At 36.8% G+C, this 19,833-nt stretch overlaps 1 protein-coding gene across 1 annotated transcript in view; it reads right to left on the bottom strand.

The window, feature by feature from the left end:
• Positions 1-19,833, bottom strand: part of LOC143238675 (glutamate receptor ionotropic, NMDA 2B-like) — a 200,358-nt gene that overhangs the window by 11,053 nt on the left and 169,472 nt on the right. The window contains exons 12-13 of the mRNA XM_076479103.1: positions 6,927-7,087; positions 1,099-1,280 (exon numbers count right to left, since the gene is read on the bottom strand). Coding sequence (XP_076335218.1) covers positions 1,099-1,280; positions 6,927-7,087 — 343 coding nt within the window. The remainder of the gene's footprint in view (positions 1-1,098; positions 1,281-6,926; positions 7,088-19,833) is intronic.

Below are 19,833 nucleotides of genomic sequence, written 5' to 3'. Positions count from 1 at the left end.
ACAGAAAACTGGTTAGGGACGCAAATGTGAAACCAGAAGTGACTTTGAAGGATTTGCAATGTTCCATCTCTTGAGTTTGGAGTCAGTGTTTATACATCGTACAATATACAAAGCTGTACTGTATGGACGAGTGGCAAGAAAGAAGCCAATACTGAAAAAGAATGATCTTAAATCTCAGGTAGAGTTTGCGACAAAACATGTACATGATATTGCAGACATGTGACAAAAAGTTGTTTGGTCAATCGAGACAAAAAATGAGCTTTTTTGTTTAATTTCAAAACGATACGTTTGGCGCAAGCAAGACACAATACATAAAACAGCAAACAACCTCTAAACTACCATGCATTGTGGTGGTATCATCATGTTATGGAGATGTTTGTCAGGATTGAGTGGAAGATAGATGATGTGGAGTACAGGCGAATCATAGAGGAAAACCTTGTTGAGTCAGGCAAGAATCTAAAACTGGGTCGAATCTTTACATTTACGTAGAACAATGATCCAGGACACAAGGCCAAAGCTACATTGGAGTGGATTCAAAAGGAGAAAGTGAATGTTTTGGAGTGACCCAATTAAATCCCTGACTTGAATCCAACAGAAAATGTATTGCGAGATTTGAAGACTGCAGTTGATTAAAGATTCATAACGAACTGGATTGTAGCGTTTTTTACAGATAAAATGGACACAAATTACCACATCCAATTGTGCAAAGCTCGTATAAACCTATAAGTACTGACATAGGAGGCTGAATACTTAATCAGTCAGCAAATTTCAGTTTATATATTTTATTTGCACGTTTTGCTGACATTCAATCTCCTGCACATACAACAGTGTTAAATTTTGATCATTAGAACTTTGAATAAAAACAAGTTTACTAAAAGAAATTTTTACATTATTCATATTTAATCAAAATGTGACATTATTAGTAGGGGTGAATAAATTTGCAAGGCACTGTGCCATTGCGCCACTAGGGGAGGGGTACATTGGAAATATCTAGAAATATTTACTCACTAGAGGCTTTAGAAAATAATAAATAAAATAATTTTGATACCAGAAATACGAATCGAGATAATTTAAAACAAAGTATGTTAAACACCTTACCATTTTCTCTGTACTGGATCATGTATTTGTTAAACATATTGAGATACTTGGATTTCTTAGGGAAAGCAAAACCGTAGCCAGTCATAGAACACCAGGAGCCAACAGTGAGCAGTCGACATTCATTGTCCTGTCCTGCTAGGTATTCCAGAACAGTGGCATCATAGAGAAACGCGTCTAAGTCTCTAGAATATAAATGATAAACTTTCAAATTCGTAGCAGTATGCATTTCAGTTTTTGAAAGAACACACTAGATTACTACAATTAGAATAACGTTTTAATTGTTTTGAAAAATATGTATTTTGTATATTAAACTTGATTTGGTAAAGAACTTACGATGGTATACGAAGATACCTTTGGTTTACAATTAATAGCAATTATTGAAGGTCACTGATGGACAAGGTGAATACGAAAGTAAAAATGGGGCGTCTTGAAGTCAAACATTATTATTGAACCAGAGTTCAAGATAAAAACATCTGCTTGTAGTTTCTACGATCTTTACATCAGAAAAATAATCTCTATTAACATTGTTGCTTAAAAACGTTTAAAGAAAAATAATTTTGCATTTTTTACGTGAACATAATCTGGATACACCACAAAAAGCAGAGCCTTGTCATAAATGTTATAGTGTCATGTAAGAAAAAGGAAATGTGACAGAGGTGAATTATTTAGATTTGCTGCTCTCACAGAGGATGCCGAACTTTACGATCTTTTCCGAATGTTGACGACATATTTGTAACATTTTAAAATGGTATTCAAAGTGTATATCATCAAAGTAAGAAATTATGCTTTATTATATCGCTTAATCAATAAATTATGTTTTAGTGAATCATCACAAAGGTGATAATGGTGGTATTTATGTATACCGCACGTTATAGTAGCACCCAGTTTATGTACAGGATTACGAAATTAGAAAATATGTATCTGTACAGTATGTTAAGAAGCAACAGTGATGAATTGTGAAGGAAGTGTTTGAATATTTCTTACTCCTGAATCAGTATGGCCCGGCATTACCAGGTGTGTTAAGACGTTCGACTCATAATCCAAAGGTTGCGGGTTCGAATCCCCGTCGCACCAAACATGCTCGCCCTTTCAGCCGTGGAGGCGTTATAATGTGACGGTCAATCCCACTATTCGTTGGTAAAAGAGTTGGCGGTGGGTGGTGATAACTAGCTGCCTTCCCTCTAGTCTTACACTGCTAAATTAGAGACGGCTAGCGCAGATAGCCCTTAAGTAGCTTTGTGCGAAGCATGTTTGGCGCGACGGGGATAAGAACTCGTGACCCTCAGATTACGAGTCGCATGCCTTAACACGCTTGGCCATGCTGGGCCATTTGTATATTAAAGCATATTTGTATGAAAAAAGAAAACTGTCTGTGTGTATCATGTTGGCAAATATCGTAAATTTGATACATATATAAATTTAATTAACTTCTAAATTCAAATTAAAACTTAACTCAGTTTTAGGCGACTTTAAAGTGTAATACTTAACACCGCATATATAATGCAAAATATTCATATATTTAGATCATAAAAGTTTATGAAATTCGGGATTTGTAGTTTCTAGGAAGAGAATATATCTTGTACTTAATGGCATTGTAAAACAATGGAAAATGAATCAATTTGGAGCAACAAGACCATCCAGAAAGAGATCTGCAACAAGTCGTTCCCAGTCATGGTAAGAAAAATACTGTCAAGTAAGAAGTGAGAACCCAGAACACAAAGTAAGTTCCGAAAACCGTCTACTACCAAGGGTGCGTGGAAGGCTTTTACAACTTAGTTCTGTGTTGTGGTTTCTCACTTCGTACAAGACCTCAGACAACAGTATGCAACATATTAAATAAATATCTCAGTCTATATAAACTGGCTCAAGTCACATGTATACAGACTCCTGACATAACTTATCCGTTCAACAAGTTAATTAAACCTGGACATTCATTTTATTGGTATTAAATAAAACCATCACAGGTCTTTTATAATTAACATGATTTTATTTCTATTAATATTCTCCCGATATATTACATGTAAAATTAAAAAAATAATACATAAATATTTGAAACTGGATACTGCTTTACTTAGCTGTTGTGACGTCAGTTGTTTGTATGGAAATATTTTATGTATTGGTAGTGGATGTACTCCTAGAAATCTTTACTCTTCATAACAGCTTTCATCATGTTGAAAAGAAACGTATAAACGTATTTTATATTTGTTTCGAGTTTCTGATAAATTTTTGTGCACTTTTAAATAGTTGTGTTCTTTGTACTTAGCCCTGAACTTTCCCGCAGTGGATACATTGAGAATGACATTTTTCAATCATAGAATCTTTCGGTTTAGAAAAAACACAATTTTTCCAGTTTTGGCAGAAACTTCATGTCTTAGCCATTCGTTTTTGTATTGGTGAATTATTAAACATGAAAGGAGCAAATTAGCACGTATTGATACTTCCTTTTAGGAATGTTTGAATTTGTAAAGCTGGTCGTCACTCTATGTCGTTTCTGAAAGCTCCCAGTGACTTGGCCTAAACTTCGGTTTAGGTCTTTTTTACTCGAAATTTCTACCACAGAATTTGATTTGAGTTTTGTCACTTGATGCCCAGTTTTAAAGGTTCAGGCACAGCCATCGTTAATTTTGAACTGGTGCCCAATGGGAGATTAACCAATCAGCTGAACCCACTGTCTATACGTCATATCGGTGATAGTACGAAAGTGTTCAATTCGGTTTGGATTGATTTGTTTAGAATTTCGTGTAAAGCTACACTAGGGCTATCTGTACTAGCTGTCCCTAACTTAGCAGTTTAAGACTAGAGGGAAGGCAGCTAGTCATCACCACCCACCGCCAACTTTTGTGCTACTCTTTTACCAACGAATAGTGGGATTGACCAACATTTTATAATGCCCTCATGGCTGAAAGGGCGAGCATGTTTTGTGTGATGGGGAAGCTCAATGAGACTAATGATATTAAGATTCTTTTTGTTGGACAAGAAGAACAAAATGCTTTGTTCGTTATAACATTTTGTATTTTATTTCATGATTTGACCGCCATGATTCAGTTTTTTGTGTTGTTGGTTATCATGTCTGAAGAGAAAGTTGTCAAACATATGTTGTTTTTTTTCAGAAAAGTTATGAAAGGTTAACCTTTTTTTAAGTTGAAACAATAGCAGTTTAGTCAGAATACGTTTAAAACGTTAAAGTTCATCTTGCAAAAGTCGTAATGTAATGATAATCAGAACAGAATAAATAGTTAATTTCAGCTTAAGTCGCAGCAATAATAAGGACAATTATAAGTGCTAATATTATTCTTTGGTTTCAGTTGTAATCATTGCAAGTATAAAATATTAACCACGACTTAAGTCGCAATAGTTATCATGAATTTTGGCTTAAGTCACTACAGTAATTAGAACGTGTATAAAATGTTAATTTCGACTTAAGTCGTTACATTAATCAAATTAGGTATAAATTATTATCCTTAATTTTTATTTTTAGTTTGATATCAAGAAATAATTGAGAACGTAAACAGATATTATTTTTTGAAATTTCTTACTGTAATAATATATTGGTGCTTCACATTTTTTCATTATTTGAAGGATTAGTGTTTGCTTCCACAAACTTTCTAAAGCAACATATTGAATGATCACTAAATACAGAATAGAGCAAACACATTTATCCATTATTTGAAGGGTTGACAGGAACTCATTAAAACAACTTATCGATTGTCCATTAAATACGGAGAGTAGAGCAAACTTCCGCGTCTTTCTAAATACATGTGTATAATTAATTAACAAAAGAATTTGACTGTTACTTATCTCAATGTTCCTGTTGTTTGGATCTGCATTTGAAAATCGTTAAACCTGTCTTCTTCTTAATAATTGAAAAAAATAACAACAGTTCATAGATTATAATAATACGCTCAACCATCAGCGAGAAACGTACTAATATGATAATAACAACCATTTTTACTAACTTCGAAGTTACTGTGAATAGTGTAACTGATGCCTTCAGGTAATGAGAAATATTGATCAGAAGTAAAAATACACACACACTCATATATATATATACATATATGTTGGACTTGAACACGATTTACAGTTCATTTTCGTAAGTTCTCGACTTCATGTTCATTAGTAATGGGAATTTCTGCGTGATTCTCTACTTTGAAACACTCCCCTCACTCATTACGTTTGATTACGCAATGATTATGTTTTCGTTTTTCCTTTGCTACTGGGTGTAGCATGTGTTTTTTGTAATTTTTAAAATGACATTTACTGTTTCAAAAAATAAATTTTAAATGAACATTTCTTTTTTTATTTAATCCAAAAATCAGTAATTATGTTTGTATAATAACATTGACACAATGATTATATAAATTGCATGCGTTGGTAAGTTGTAATCTTCACACATAATATTATTAAAAATAACTTTATGAACGTATTATTTGAACTTTAAACATGTAACGAGTTTTATACATGATTTTTTTATGATTTGAGTAATCAAATTATAATAGAACAGCATATCTCATCTTTTATGAACTATGCAGTAAAATTTTCAACAGCGATTCCTGCGTCACTAGTTTAATTTTACCAGACAATACATATTTATTATTGAAAAAACAGGCAGTTCAAAGAAACCAAGGGGTACCGGAAATGTGGTATAACAATTACGTACACAAGCAGTTATGAGTTAGTTACATTAAACTATTCGGACATCAGAGACTTTTGTCAAAAATACCCTTAACAAACTTTTCATGTGTATTAAAGTAGAGCTGACTCAATTAATTAGTCGAGTCTAAAGATAGATACCAGTTACTTAAATTAACCTGTTTTATCAGCTTGTAGCTACATGTAAAGAGGGTAGAGTATAATACAGCGACAAGGACTGAAACAGAAGCAAAATAATATAATACATTTATCATAGTCATGTGGCTGTTAAAAAAGTAGTTTAAAATTATACTCTTTTATACTTTATACTCTTTTGAGGTATTACATTGTTTCTAGTTCTTTCAGTATGGATTAGAAATTCGAAAAAAAAACAAAATACGTCGCACCTGTCTGTTTGGTTTATTTTGAATTTCGCGCAAAACTACGCTAGCCGTCCCTTATTTAGCAGTGTAAGACTAGAGGGAAAGCAGCTAGTCACCATCACCCACCGCCAACTCTTGGGATACTGTTTTACCAACGAATGATGGGATGACCGTCACATTATAAAGCTCCCACGGCTGAAAGGGCAAACATGTTCGGTGTGATGGGGATTCTAACCCGCGACCCTTGCATTATGAGTCGAGCACCTTGACTACGTGGCCATGCCGGGCTTCACTTCTCTGTATTTACATTTATTGGAAATATTCTTTGCAGAAAACATTAAAAATATGTAAAAATTTCTCTGTTTTATTCATGGTGTAAGTATAACTTCTTAAATGATTAGTGTTATTCTGGTACGAAATATCCGTCATCGTGGTTTTTATGGAAAAAAATTCCTTCACCAAACAACGACAACAACATACTGTGATTAGCGCCCTTTGTAATATTTCGCAATGCGTAATATAAATAAATTGTAAGAAAAATGCTTTAAGTGAATTGTTTTCCTAACAGTGAAGATAAACTTGTAAATATAATGCCGGCAATAAAAAACGTGGTTTATCATCTATCACATTATTTCAGAAACAAATAAAATGCATTTTCGTCATGAGTTCAAAATTCAAAAACCAAAATATAATTACACGTCTTTGTTATAAAAGTAAAATTATCTAAACCCCTTTAGTTAAATATTATTGGTAAATATAACTAAAACAATTTTCCTTAAATTATTTATTTAATTAAAATTTCTTAAAATATCTTACCCAGTTTTGACGGCTTTGACTCCTTCTATTGGAAACGAACGATTGAAACGTTTCATATAAGCAAACATTCTAGGTTTGCGATCCCTTATTACAGCCCAGGTATTTCCCAGCGGCACCGTACCGAAACGAAAAGGAGGATCCCAATGAAAGGGGTAATGAAGCTAAACAAGAAAGGAAGAATAGAAAAATATAACAAGAAAAGCTTAGATCGAGTCATGAAGCTACAAGATATATACATATATATATTCTTCCCTGAAAGAAGCACACTATATGGTTAATTTATTAAATATTAGTTTTGTGAAATATTTTACTGTTGTATAAAAATTGTTCTCACATCCTGTACTAATATTTTAATATTAAGACAAAAATATCTTCACTTTAACAATGGATTACACTTTGTTTATATTAAGTTTGATTGATTGATTTAGTGTTTTATGGCACAAAGCAGCTACGCTACCTGCGCCAAACGTCCGGTAAAAAGGTAAAAACAAATTAAATGTAGTAAAATACAGAAAATGAAATGAAGGTAAAACAAAACATCATTGAAAAACAGAAAAAGCATAAAACCAATGTTGACACCTGGTCTACAATAATAGAAGTTTTAAAAGACATAGAGCACAATCGTAATAATGAGTAGCCAAATGTCCAGTAAAAAGGTAAAAGTAAAGTAAATGTAGTAAAATTTGTAAAAGTAAACGAAGGTAAAAACAAAACAGCAATTAAAAAACAGAAAATTGCATAAAACCGATGTTGACATCCAGTCTACAAATTTGTAAAGGACTTCCCGTAGCAGAATGGTAATGATCATAACCCGCCAGGAAGACTAACAGGTAAGTACAAGAACCACCGTCAGTCACCTGAAGTTGGTCTTTCCAGTCCTGGTTCCGGGTTATGTGTCATTATGGCCAGTACCAAAGGGTAAAGTAATAAAAGTTTAAAAGACATGCATCAAAATTGGAATAACAACTCGCCAGGACGACCAACGGGTAGTTCAAACGGATAGTTCAAACAGCAGCGTTAGTCACCTGAAGTTGGCCTTTCCAGTCCTGATGTCCTGGCCATTTTCCAATTTTAAATTGAACTAGAGAAATTGAAACTTTGAAAAGGGAACCACAATTAAAAAAGTGTAATGAATAAATATCCAACACTTAAATGAGATTAAAAAGATTAATGGCCATTAAAAAACTAAAAACTTTATCAAGGTGGACAGTGTCACCATCACTAATAACACTGTCCAATGTGACAGATAAACCCTGGGAAAAACATGTTTAAAATAGTGCCGTCGTTGAGAGTCGTAACGGTGGCAAGAAAGTAAAATGTGGCTTACAGTGATTTGAGTGTTACACAAACTACACACTGGTGCAACAGTTCCAGATAAAAGAAAACGATGAGTTAAAAAAACTGTGACCAATGCGTAGTCTAGTTAGAACAACTTCCTCCTTCCGAACCTTACGGAAGCTAGATGGCCAAAGCCCAATATAGGGTTTTATTTGAAAAAGCTTGTTGTCACGTTGCTCACTCCAAGTGGACTGCCAGCTGGCACAGAGCCAAGCCTTAAATACAGGACCATAGTCCATGTACGGAATAGGCACAGTGGTGATAGTGCCAGAGCAGATAGATTTAGCTGCCGTGTCTGCAAGCTCGTTCCCACGAATACCAACGTGGCCTGGTATCCAGAAAAACTGGACAGAAGTAGCAGTTAATGAAAAATGGGCCAGTCGGTTTTGAATATCAGTGAGAACAGGGTGTGAGCCAACGTGTAGCGATTCCAAGACCAGTAGAAAACTAAGTGAGTCAGTATAAATAGTGCAGTTGGAGTACTGCTCAGCTTCAATATGATCCAGGGCAAGAGATATAGCGTACAGTTCAGCAGTGAACACAGAAGCTGTAGAGGGGATTCTGCGCGCAACCACCGAATCGCAGCAAACCATGACAGAGCCCACAGAATTACCTGATTTAGAACCATCTGTATAATTTGGAACGGAATTGTTTGAAAGATGTTCATTAAATAAAAGACGGTACTTCTAATCTGGAGTATCTACCTTTCTCAGATGACTGAAAGAAAGGCCACATTTGAGGGCTGTAATAAGCCATGGTGGGATGGGCTGACCTGTGGATTCTGCAATGTTATCCAAGGACCAACCCAATTCATCCAACTGCGCCTGGATGCGAAGGCCAAGAGGAGCAATGGCAGATCGTCTGTTCTGAAAACGTACGGCCCACTGAGGAAGGAAAACACATCCCCAGGTGGGATGCTTCGGTAAGGAACGAAGTACAAAGAATATAGTAAAGATAATTGCAAACAGCGAAGGTGCAGAGAAGGTTCATGAGATTCAACGTATAAGCTTTGAACTGGAGAGGTGCGGAAAGCCCCAGTGCAGAGTCGAAGTCCTTGATGATGAATGGGGTCCAACATCTTTAAGGCTGAGGGTCTGGCAGAGCCATAGACCATTGATCCATAGTCGAGTTTTGATCGAATAAGACCACGATATACCTTTAATATAGAACATCGATCTGCTTCCCAACTGGCAGTAGAGAGGACACGGTGGATGTTCAGTGCTCTTGCGCACTTGACCTGTAGCTGCTTTAAGTGTGGTATAAAGGTCAGCTTACGGTCAAAGATAAGCCCCAAGAACTTGGTCTCAGGGACCACTGGCAGCGAAACTTTACCGATATGAAGTTCAGAATCAGGGTGAATACATCGTTGGCGGCAAAAGTGCATGCAAACGGTTTTAGAGAGAGAAAAATTAAAGCCGTTCGCCATAGTCCACTTCAGTATACGATTGAGGGCAGTTTGTAGTTGCCGCTCAATATATCTCATGTTCGACGACTGACACGAGATGTGAAAGTCGTCGACATACAGCCCATTTGCAACAGTGAGATGGAGTTGTTCAGTGATGGCATTTATCTTTATACTGAAAAGTGTGACATTCAAAACACAGCCCTGAGGGACCCCAAGTTCCTGTATAAAAGAATGGGAAAGTGTCGAATCCACACGAACTTGGAATCTCCTGTCCATTAAAATTTTTTTAATAAACACAGGTAAATTGCCACGTAACCCATATGTATGGAGGTCTTGCAAAATGCCATACCTCCATGTATCTTCTCATAAGCCTTCTCAATGTCAAAGAATATTGACACAAAATGTTGGCATTTGAGAAAGGCTTCTCTAATTGATGTTTCAAGTCAAAAAAGGTGGTCTGTGGTGGAGTGCTGTTGTCGGAACTCACACTGGGTGGGCGAGAGGAGGTTGTTTGATTCGAGGAACCAAACAAGACGAGCATTAACCATCCTTTCTCAGGTCTTACAGAGACAGCTCGTCAAAGCAATTGGACGGTAGTTTGAAGGAATTTTGGGATCTTTCCCTGGTTTAGAGAAACGTAAAATAATGGCCTGGCGCCAGGCATCAGGAAAAACATTCTCATGTCAGATCCGGTTAAAGACAATGAGAAGGACATCAAGAGAAGCAGGAGATAGATGGTGCAGCATGTCATAGTGTACATCATCAGGTCCAACAGATGTACTGCCAGACCGATGAAGGGCCATTTTCAGTTTCACCAGTGTAAAGGGACAATTATAGTCAAAGAGACAGTCAGTTCGAAAGGAAAGAAGTGAACGCTCTGCCCGAGTCTTGATGGCCAAGAAGGTGGAGGAACAAGCAGAAGTGCTATATACCCGGCAAAAGCTTTCACCTACAGTATCGGCGATGCTCTGGACATCAGCTACGTTCTGACCATCAGAGAGCAAGATCGAGAGGAGACAGAATTGTAGTGCCCACTGACCTTTCGAATCCTGTCCCATATGACCCTGGAACTGGTGGTAGAAGATATGCTAGTTGTGAACTTAATCCAAGATTCCTTCTGGCTTTGACATCTTACCCACCTAGCATGTGCACGGGCCCGTTGGAAAGCGACGCGGTTCGAAAGTGTGGGATATCTACGAAAAGTATCCCAGGCCCGTTTTTGAGCCTTCCGTGCTAAGTGGCAAGCAGGATTCCACCACGGACGAAAATATCATGGAAACGTGTCGAGGTTCTAGGAATACACTGAGCAGCTGCTTGTATAATACAGCCAGTTACCGCTGCCACACAGTCGTCTATTGATGGCTGATTCACGATGGCAGGATCAAGTTCTGCGAGAGCAGTGAAAGTGGACCAGTCTGCCTGATCTAGCTTCCACCGGGGCACGCGGGTAGGGTCGCATCGACCACCGCTAGTCTTTCTCAAAAGTATAGGAAAATGATCACTGCCTGGTGGATTATTGTCAACCCTCCATGAAAAATGGGAGAATAATGAAGGGGAGCAAACTGAGAGATCAATAGCGGTAAAGGACTGACTAGGTGCATGAAAAGAAGTGAAAGAACCAGTATTGAAAAGAGAAAGGTTGTGATCAGAGAGCATACGCTCTACAGAACGACCCCTCTCATCAATAACAGTACTTCCCCAGAGGGGATGATGTCCATTAAAGTCCCCAAGGAGTAGAAAGGGAGACGGCAACTATTCAACGAGAGCATCAAGGTCTGATTGATCATATGTCTCTCCAGTGGACAGGTAGAGAGAACAAACAGTAATGGTATGACCCAAGGAAACACGGATGGCTACGGCCTCCAAGGGTGTGTTGAATGACAAAGACAGGGTGGGCACATGCTGATCAACCAACAGTGCCACCCCTCCATGCACTCGTCCATCACACACCCTGTCATTTCTGAACAGAGAAAACTGCCGAATGGTGACTGTATCAGCAGGTTTTAGAAATGTTTCTTGTAAGGAAAGACATACAAGATGGTAGGAAGCAATAAGTGTTTTGATATCATCCAGATTAGAACGTAAATCTCAACAGTTCCATTGTATCAAGGTGGTCATGTTTAATGACGGGTAGGCGAAGAGGCTGAAGAACCCTTCTGTTTACGACCACGTCTTTTTTCCTTACTGTCCTTAGTCGGAGGAGGTCTTTCAATCTCCTTGGATCCTGTCCTGGATCGATTGGGCAGGTCTTTGTTATTGAAAGGGGATTCTAGTGACTGAGAACGCAAACGAATGATTGTTTTGGCTCTTGGGGTGGGAGAAAAAGATGTATCAGAAGAAATGCCTGTATTTGAAACTGAAGGATGTGGATCTTGAGGTTTGTTGAAATGTATGAGAGGAACAGAGATGGGTATAGAAGTCGATTCATCTACCTTTTTAACCATGGAGGTCAAAAGGCTTTTCATTTGTTTTGAAAACGATTCTTTTGGAGGCTCAAAGAGATCTGTCTGCACTCCCACTGTAGTTGTGGAACGAAGTGCAGCAGCATATGTCCGAGATGGAGTGGTGAAAACAATTTTCGAGGATAACTATGTTATGAGTCGTTTTCAAACGCTGCATCTCTTTCTCCTCCAACCATTTTGGGCAAGAACGAAAGTAGGAGGGATAAGAACCATTGCTGTTGACGCAATGTGGATCCATGTCACATTCATAGGAGTCGTGGCCCTTGCCACCACAACGAGCACATGTCAAGGAACCACGACATGATGTCTTCGAGTGGCCAAACCTCTGACATTGGAAACATCGGAGAGGGTTTGGAATGTATGGCCGTACCCTGCAAATTAGATAACCTGCCTTGATGGTGGCAGGTGCACGTGATGATGCAAATGTCAAAACGAGGGTATTTGTTGGCAGTGTAACTCCATCTTTGCGAGTGGAGATGCGCCTCACTGCAGAAACTCCTTAAGTGGAGAGACCAGCAAGATTTTCTGACTCGGGGACGTTCATCAAATTTCTCTCAACAATAACTCCTCGTGATGAATTCAAGGTAGCATGAGGGGTAACCTCAATAGGTACATCCCCAAATGCCGTTGAATTCAAGAGGAGTTTACTGTGTTGGGTTGTGGATGTTTCAACTAATATGTCTCCAGATCGAAGCTTCTTTACTGACTTTGGAGAGCCAGCAAGACACTTTAGTCCCTTCTGAATAAAAAAGGGGGACATTTGCCCTAAAGGTTTTTTCTGAAAGAGAATGTAATATAAGAAAATGAGGTACAGGTGTTACAGATGTTGAAGATTGCTGCTCAGAGTCTTCTAGATGTGGTCGTTTACCTATTGACTGTTTTTTCACTATTTTATTTAAAATTTTTGGAGGATCCATAGGGAAAAAGAAAAATTTCGGTACCCACTAACCCCATCCACCATGGAGCCCTACTAGGGGACGCACTACAGTGTCATGCAAGGACAATGCAGCAATGCCAGGGTTTCGTGAGCACTATACCCAAACACCAGCATCAGGCACAATGTCCACAACATCCGTTGAGAACTTCCAACACTCGTACTTGGTTGACTCTAGCCCAAGTGGACCAACCGATTGACCCAAGGGGGGCCACCCAAAGGCCGCCCGTCTACAGGAATTCAAGGCCAACATGGTGTGTTAGGGTTGGACCCCTCAAGCACCAGGATTCTCTCCTCCCATTCACGGGTCGCCAGGCACGGCAAACACGTGGGTGGATGTTTAGATCCCAGAGAAGGTAACCAGACAAAACAGAATCTTCCCTGGGAGGTCCCCTCACCACGTACAGGAATCCACACTGAGGGGTTTTATATTAAGACCGTAAAATAGAATAACAATATTGAGATTTTTGTCAGGTACCTGACTGTAAAAAAGGTAAGAATTCTGTTATCAAACTTCACTTTCAGTGATATAAGAAATAACACTCAGTCCGCATTCTACTGTTTAGCTACTGTCACATCCCAGCGGCTCAGCGGTAACTCTGAAGGCAAGGTACAGATAGCACAATGCGAAGCCATGCTCTTAACAACCAATAAATGAATGAACTACTTGTCACAGTTGCATCTGTTTTGAATTTTTTCAAAGTAGAACACAAAAGATATGTGATTATTCTTATTTGTTTATGTGAAAAATAGATATTAGATTGTCTTCTCAAATCTTTTCTCCCAAAAGCATTTTTGTGACAATATTCTAAAACATTATTTTAAATACTGAGTCAACCTTTCCTCTCTGCACACTTTCTGTATGCATGCCAGTCTTTTGTAGGGATACATTTATCTCTGATTGAAATACTCATAGTAATCAAACCAAGACTATCTATGTCCAAATAAATATCTTGGCTACCAGAGTAAGAGAAGGAATCCCTGTTTTTGCCCTCATTTCATCGTACCTCAGCAATTCTTCTATCCCAACTTGCGATTGTTTTCCATGCTAGAAATTTTTAAATAAGCAACACTTTATTTCCTTTCTAAAAACCCAGTAGTACGATTAAGGGTTTATAACGTTACAGTTCGAGATATGATTCGTGCTTATGATGTTAAAATGTATGGTTCATGGACACAACGTAAATTACCCACAGTATTTCCTTGCACTTGAAAAGATAACAAATCATACCGGCAAAGTATGAATTTTAATCTGTCCCTAGTGGCTCAGCGGTATTTCTCCGGACTACCAAGTCTAAAAATGTGGTTTCGATATCCGTGATGGACAGAGTACAAATAGCCAATTGTGCTTAATCCAAAACAACAACAATTTTAATTTCTATATACCTTTAATTCATTTCTTTCCCCTACAGTAAAATGTTTTAATTTTCCTATATATATAGTTTATTTGGTAATTCTCATCTTTCGGTGGACCAGCGGTAAGCTCAGGGGTTTCCATTGTTAAAATTCAAGGATCGATTTTCCTTGATGAACAGAGATTTTATGTATTTTTGCAATGAAAAGCACTAACAAACTACTATTCTGACAAACTTTGTTTTGAGGTTTTTCTGTTCAAAGTTTTTCGGTTAACATTGGTAATCAGTCTATCTGAAACGCTATTTCTATATATTAATAATAGAAAAGTAAATATAGTTGTGTAAGATGCCTATATTTTGTTGAAGCATTGCATCTGCAGTAGTTTTTCTTAGTATAGTTATCCAAGTTTGTTCGCTACAATAGATTTGAAAAAAAGACGTGTATGCCTGTATAAATGACATCTACCTTTCTATTCTATTTATTTCTTTCCTCTTTCTATTCTATCCTACTTTAAAAACATTCTGATATTTGTTTGTTCTTTCATTCACGGGTTTAATAAACCTACCCAGTTCTCCATTGCCTTCCCAATATGATAAAAGTTTCATTTGTTTTACTGGATTCTAATCCTGTTAATTTTCCTGTTCGTATATTCTATAACTACATTTTCAATCCAAAGTTATTTACCTTGTATTGCCTATTCTTTCAAACATTTATTTGCTTTACCTTCGGTTCTATTTCTTAGTTTTTACTGTTTTTTTTCCAAATGCAAGTTTTCCTTAGTTTCTATCAAACCCACTTCAAGCGTCAGTCCCTGTATTTCAACAGTCTTTATCTAGGTAGATTCTTCCTGTTCGTTGTTACTTCTTTTAGAAACGAATTCCTCTTACATTCCCGTACCTTTGTTGCAACACCCTTTTAACCTTCTTCTCTGTGCCTTAATCTCGATAAAAGTGTCCTATCGATTTCAATCCTTTCTGTCCCAGTTTAACTTCAAATTGTATTTTCGACTATTTCTATATCTGTTTAATATTTCTCTATAGATCTTGTCAGCATCGGAATATGTCATGTGTTAGACCGAAATTTTGTCTAGTTTTTACTTAATATGAATATATCATAATATACTTCCTTCTTAGCATCCCGTTATTTATCCTAAATGAATTCTTTTACCCATCTTTTTCTTTTAATTTCGACACATTCGTTTTTCAGTACCACATTTTTATTCGAAATGTTTTTCCCTATGCAAAATGTTTTTCTCCTGAACGATGTTTTCTATTCAGTATCCGAACATTCCTTATTTCAAAATAATTCTCTAATCCATTTTTGCATGTTTTTATCTCCATATACTTTTGATTTATAGTCATGTTTCGCATGGCCTGGTAATTAGGGCAATAGACTTTCAACCTGACATCTGGGGCTCGATTCCACTGCCGAACATGCTCACCTTTCAGCCTTGGGTGTGTTATAATGTGACAATCAATTCTGCTATTCGTTGATAAAGTAGTCCAAGAGTTGGCTGTGGATATTTTGACTACCTGCCTTCCCTCTAGTCTAGCACTTCAAATTTAGGAACGGTTAGCGGAGATGGCCCTATACGCGAAATCCAGCAAACAAACTAACCAATTCAGCTTCTTTAGCTATGTAATATTTGACATCCATTTTAGTTCTCTCTGACGATCAGCGTTAAACCTAACAATGTTTGTCCAAATACACACCTAATTTATCTACCAGTGATTCTTTTATCTTTTGTGATTCACGTGCTTTTGATTTTGCCTCAATCTCACTCTACTTCCTTAGCCATTTTTTCTGTTACTTCTAACAGCAGTTTCATCTACATTAATAATACTTTCGTTGTTATTTCAGTATCGTCTTTGTTTTCATTACAATATTCCATTTGAAACAAACGATTACAGTATTCAACCATTTATCACAATATTCTTGTTACGTTATTACCCGACAATTATTCTCGAATTATCTATCTCTTTATTTCAACACGCTTCCCTTGGTAAATCCTTATTACCTCGAAACAATCTCGCTCGTCACACCTCTCTATTAATTTATACACACATTTATCATCCACAAATATTTATCATGAAACGATCTATTAAGAAGATTCTATCTTTTTGTTTTGAATACTTCTTTGCTTTTACTCATGGATTTCAGGAACGATTGTCAGTAATATGTAACACTGAAAATCTTTTCGCGCCAGTCACACTGTATTTTGTTGGGACTTTTACTAATTACTGTGTGTTTGTGAAAGTAGGAACCACCATCGGTTATTAACACAACACTACTTTTGTTTCTTGGCCCGGCATGGCCAGGTGGGTTAAGGCTTGCGACTCGTAATCTGAGGGTCTCGGGTTCGCATACCCGTCGCACCAAACATGCTCGCCTTTTTAGCCGTGGGGGCGTTATAATGTGACTGTCAATCCCACTATTCGTTGGTAAAGAGTAGCCCAAGAGTTGGCGGTGGGTGGTAGCTGCCTTCTCTCTAGTCTTACACTGCTAAATTAGGGACGGCTAGCGCAGATAGCCCTTGAGTATCTTTGCACGAAATTCAAAAACAAACAAATAAACTTTTGTTTCATATGTGGTGATCGATTTTGGGAAAGGTATACAACAGTCTTTTTGGACTCAAAATATTCATACGTACTCAGTTCATAAAGTTGTGTTCAGTTTAAGGATTTGGAATTTCCAAGATGAGGATATCCCTTGTGCTTTGTGGCAATGGAAAACAAAATAATATAGATTAACTTAAAGCAAGGCTCGTCAAGAAAGAGACCTCCCACAAATCCTTCTTAGCATAAGCAATACGAAACGTCTTGTAGCAGGTCAGAATTCATAAACGTAAAAAGCAACGGCAAAAGCCATCTACGTCTCCCATGCAACAATACGAAACATAATGAAGAAGGATCCCCATTTGAAAAATCAACATAAACTGCTTCCACGACATATCCAGGAAGGTAAGGCCACGTGTATAAAACTGTACGATCGATATCTAGCTGGGAAGAATAGCAGGACGTGGTACCGCTCGGGTAAGAGTACATATACTTTTGTAACTGTAGCAAGTCTCGTATTACTGTCTAGCAGTCAATGGATTAAAAAAAATTCAGAAGTGGTGCATTGCATTTCGAAAACCTTTTTCAAAATGATTTATGATCATTCTGGATGCTGATCTCTGGCAATTTAGGGATCAAGAGAATGCGTACAAACCTCAAAATGAACTTTAGTTACTATAATACCAATGTTCTGGATCCTTTGTATTATACAAAGACGTAAAGACAAGGCTTCCAGCTATTTTTTCCGTTCAATAACTACGTATGGAAAACAGCTGGAGACCGAAACGTGTAATCATATATACTATTTCATGAAAAGCGTATCGGTTAAACTGTTTATGGATTGCTGTGCGATCGGACTGTTAAATGGGCGCTGAGAAATCGTCGTCGTTGTATACTTAAATGGTTTACGAAAAGCACACAGGGAGGAATGGTGTGTTTTGGATATAATACTTTCATAGTGAAATTTTTACATGGAAGTTACACTGCAGGAGTCATCGTTCGAGAATATTTGTCGTTAGAAAGAGCATCATTGGATGTGGCAACATGGGCTATAACGAATTGGTGACGTTACAAAATCGTTTTAATACAACGTATTAAACCCTTTGTACAATAAAAGTAAATGCACGTCCTTGTTTAGGTACGACTGAATAAATGTTTCATAAGTAGCCTGCATGAGAGAAATTTAATGTTTTTTAATGAAAGATGTGAGATTACAACTAAAAGTAGTAAATAACAGATTTTACAGTAGATTTATAAACAAAATTTGTGATGACTGATTAAATTTGAAGCAACATATTTCAACTAGAAAACTTAAAACGTTTATATATATATAGTTTATCACTAATCACTGGCGTAAACTTCCTTTTCTTAGAGCAAATACTCGGATTAATAACTCTGTATAAAAAATTTGCTTCCAATAGTTTGTAGCAGATAAATTTGATGCTATAGCTGTTATGAATAGAGGATCTATGTTGCACAGAAACATAACGCGTTCAAAAATGAAAATATGCCCCAATAAAAATATAGAACTTGCAACGCAAGACTACATTAAAACAAAAGTATTCTATTCCACACACAAAAAAACATATTTCGATACAGATAAGTTTTCTTGTATTAGCATCGATTTCCTATCTATCAATGTGTGTGTTTTCTTATAGCAAAGCCACATCGGGCCATCTGCTGTGTCCACCGAGGGGAATCGCACCCCTGATCTGAGATTTGTAAGTTCGTAGACTTTCCACTGTATCAGCTCAGCAGAGGAACCTACTTACAAATGCATACCTTTCAATTTATAGTATCTTTCAAACAACAAAGAAAAACAAAATGTATACACTTATGTAGATAGCTTACTTTGTTCAAAAGTTAAAATTCATAAAACGAAGAAAAATTCACTTAACATGTTTTAAAACATTCTAGTACGACACATTTTTCTTCTGCAAAATGCAGTGTAGATTGAGTTTCTAGATAAAGTATATGTTGTACGCATACTTTACAATACAGTCTCACTTTGTTAAAACAAGATCGTGAAACATAGTGTAGTTATTAGTTTTATATAAATACACCTTTCATCTCATTTCCATATCAAAACACACACAGTTTCACTGATATCTAGTCTTATTTATGTACCGCATAAAGCTCCCACCTCACTTTCTGAAAAAAACAACAACGTATATTTTAATAAAAAACCCGATTTTGTTCCAGGGATCTGTCAATACCACGTGCTAAACAAACTTAACCAACGCATGTGTTCATTCTTATGTATATATACTATACAAACACGTATTTTAGCCAGAATTCTCCTTCCCAGAATGCCAACATAAATTAAAATTTAAAAGATAAAGTTACCAGGGACTTTGAAAACAGAGATATAAATTTACTAACGCCAGCGAAGTTGGAATTGATCTAATATTTATATTCACCCAAACAAGATAAACTTTTAAGATTCTTAAGTGTTTCGTCGTGACCGAGCAATAAAAAATTTACAAGGTGATTTTCAGCCGACACGTTTTTTGTTAATAACTACAATATGTATACTCGATAAAAAAATGTTGTAGTTTAGTTTCTTCGAACGAAAAAGTAAGAGAGAATTATAACATAGAACTTGATTAATGCAGATGTATACCGGGTGACTACGTTAAAAGTAAATCAGTCAAGGTAATTAAGTAACATTAAACTTGTTACACCATATAAAGGAAAGGAGAACAGTTTGAAAAGAACCATTATGATATCGAGAAGAAACTGAATAAAGTAAAAACATTTTTTTTCTCCATTGTTTTCAATATAGTAAGATAATATTATTTGTCTGTCTTCTTTCTGGTAAAATACTAATAGTTAGCCTTAATTTAATTTTTCACTA

This window comes from Tachypleus tridentatus, chromosome 13 (genome assembly GCF_004210375.1).
Source record: "Tachypleus tridentatus isolate NWPU-2018 chromosome 13, ASM421037v1, whole genome shotgun sequence".
Classification (NCBI taxonomy): domain Eukaryota; kingdom Metazoa; phylum Arthropoda; class Merostomata; order Xiphosura; family Limulidae; genus Tachypleus; species Tachypleus tridentatus.
This window is presented reverse-complemented; position numbering and strand designations above follow the sequence as displayed.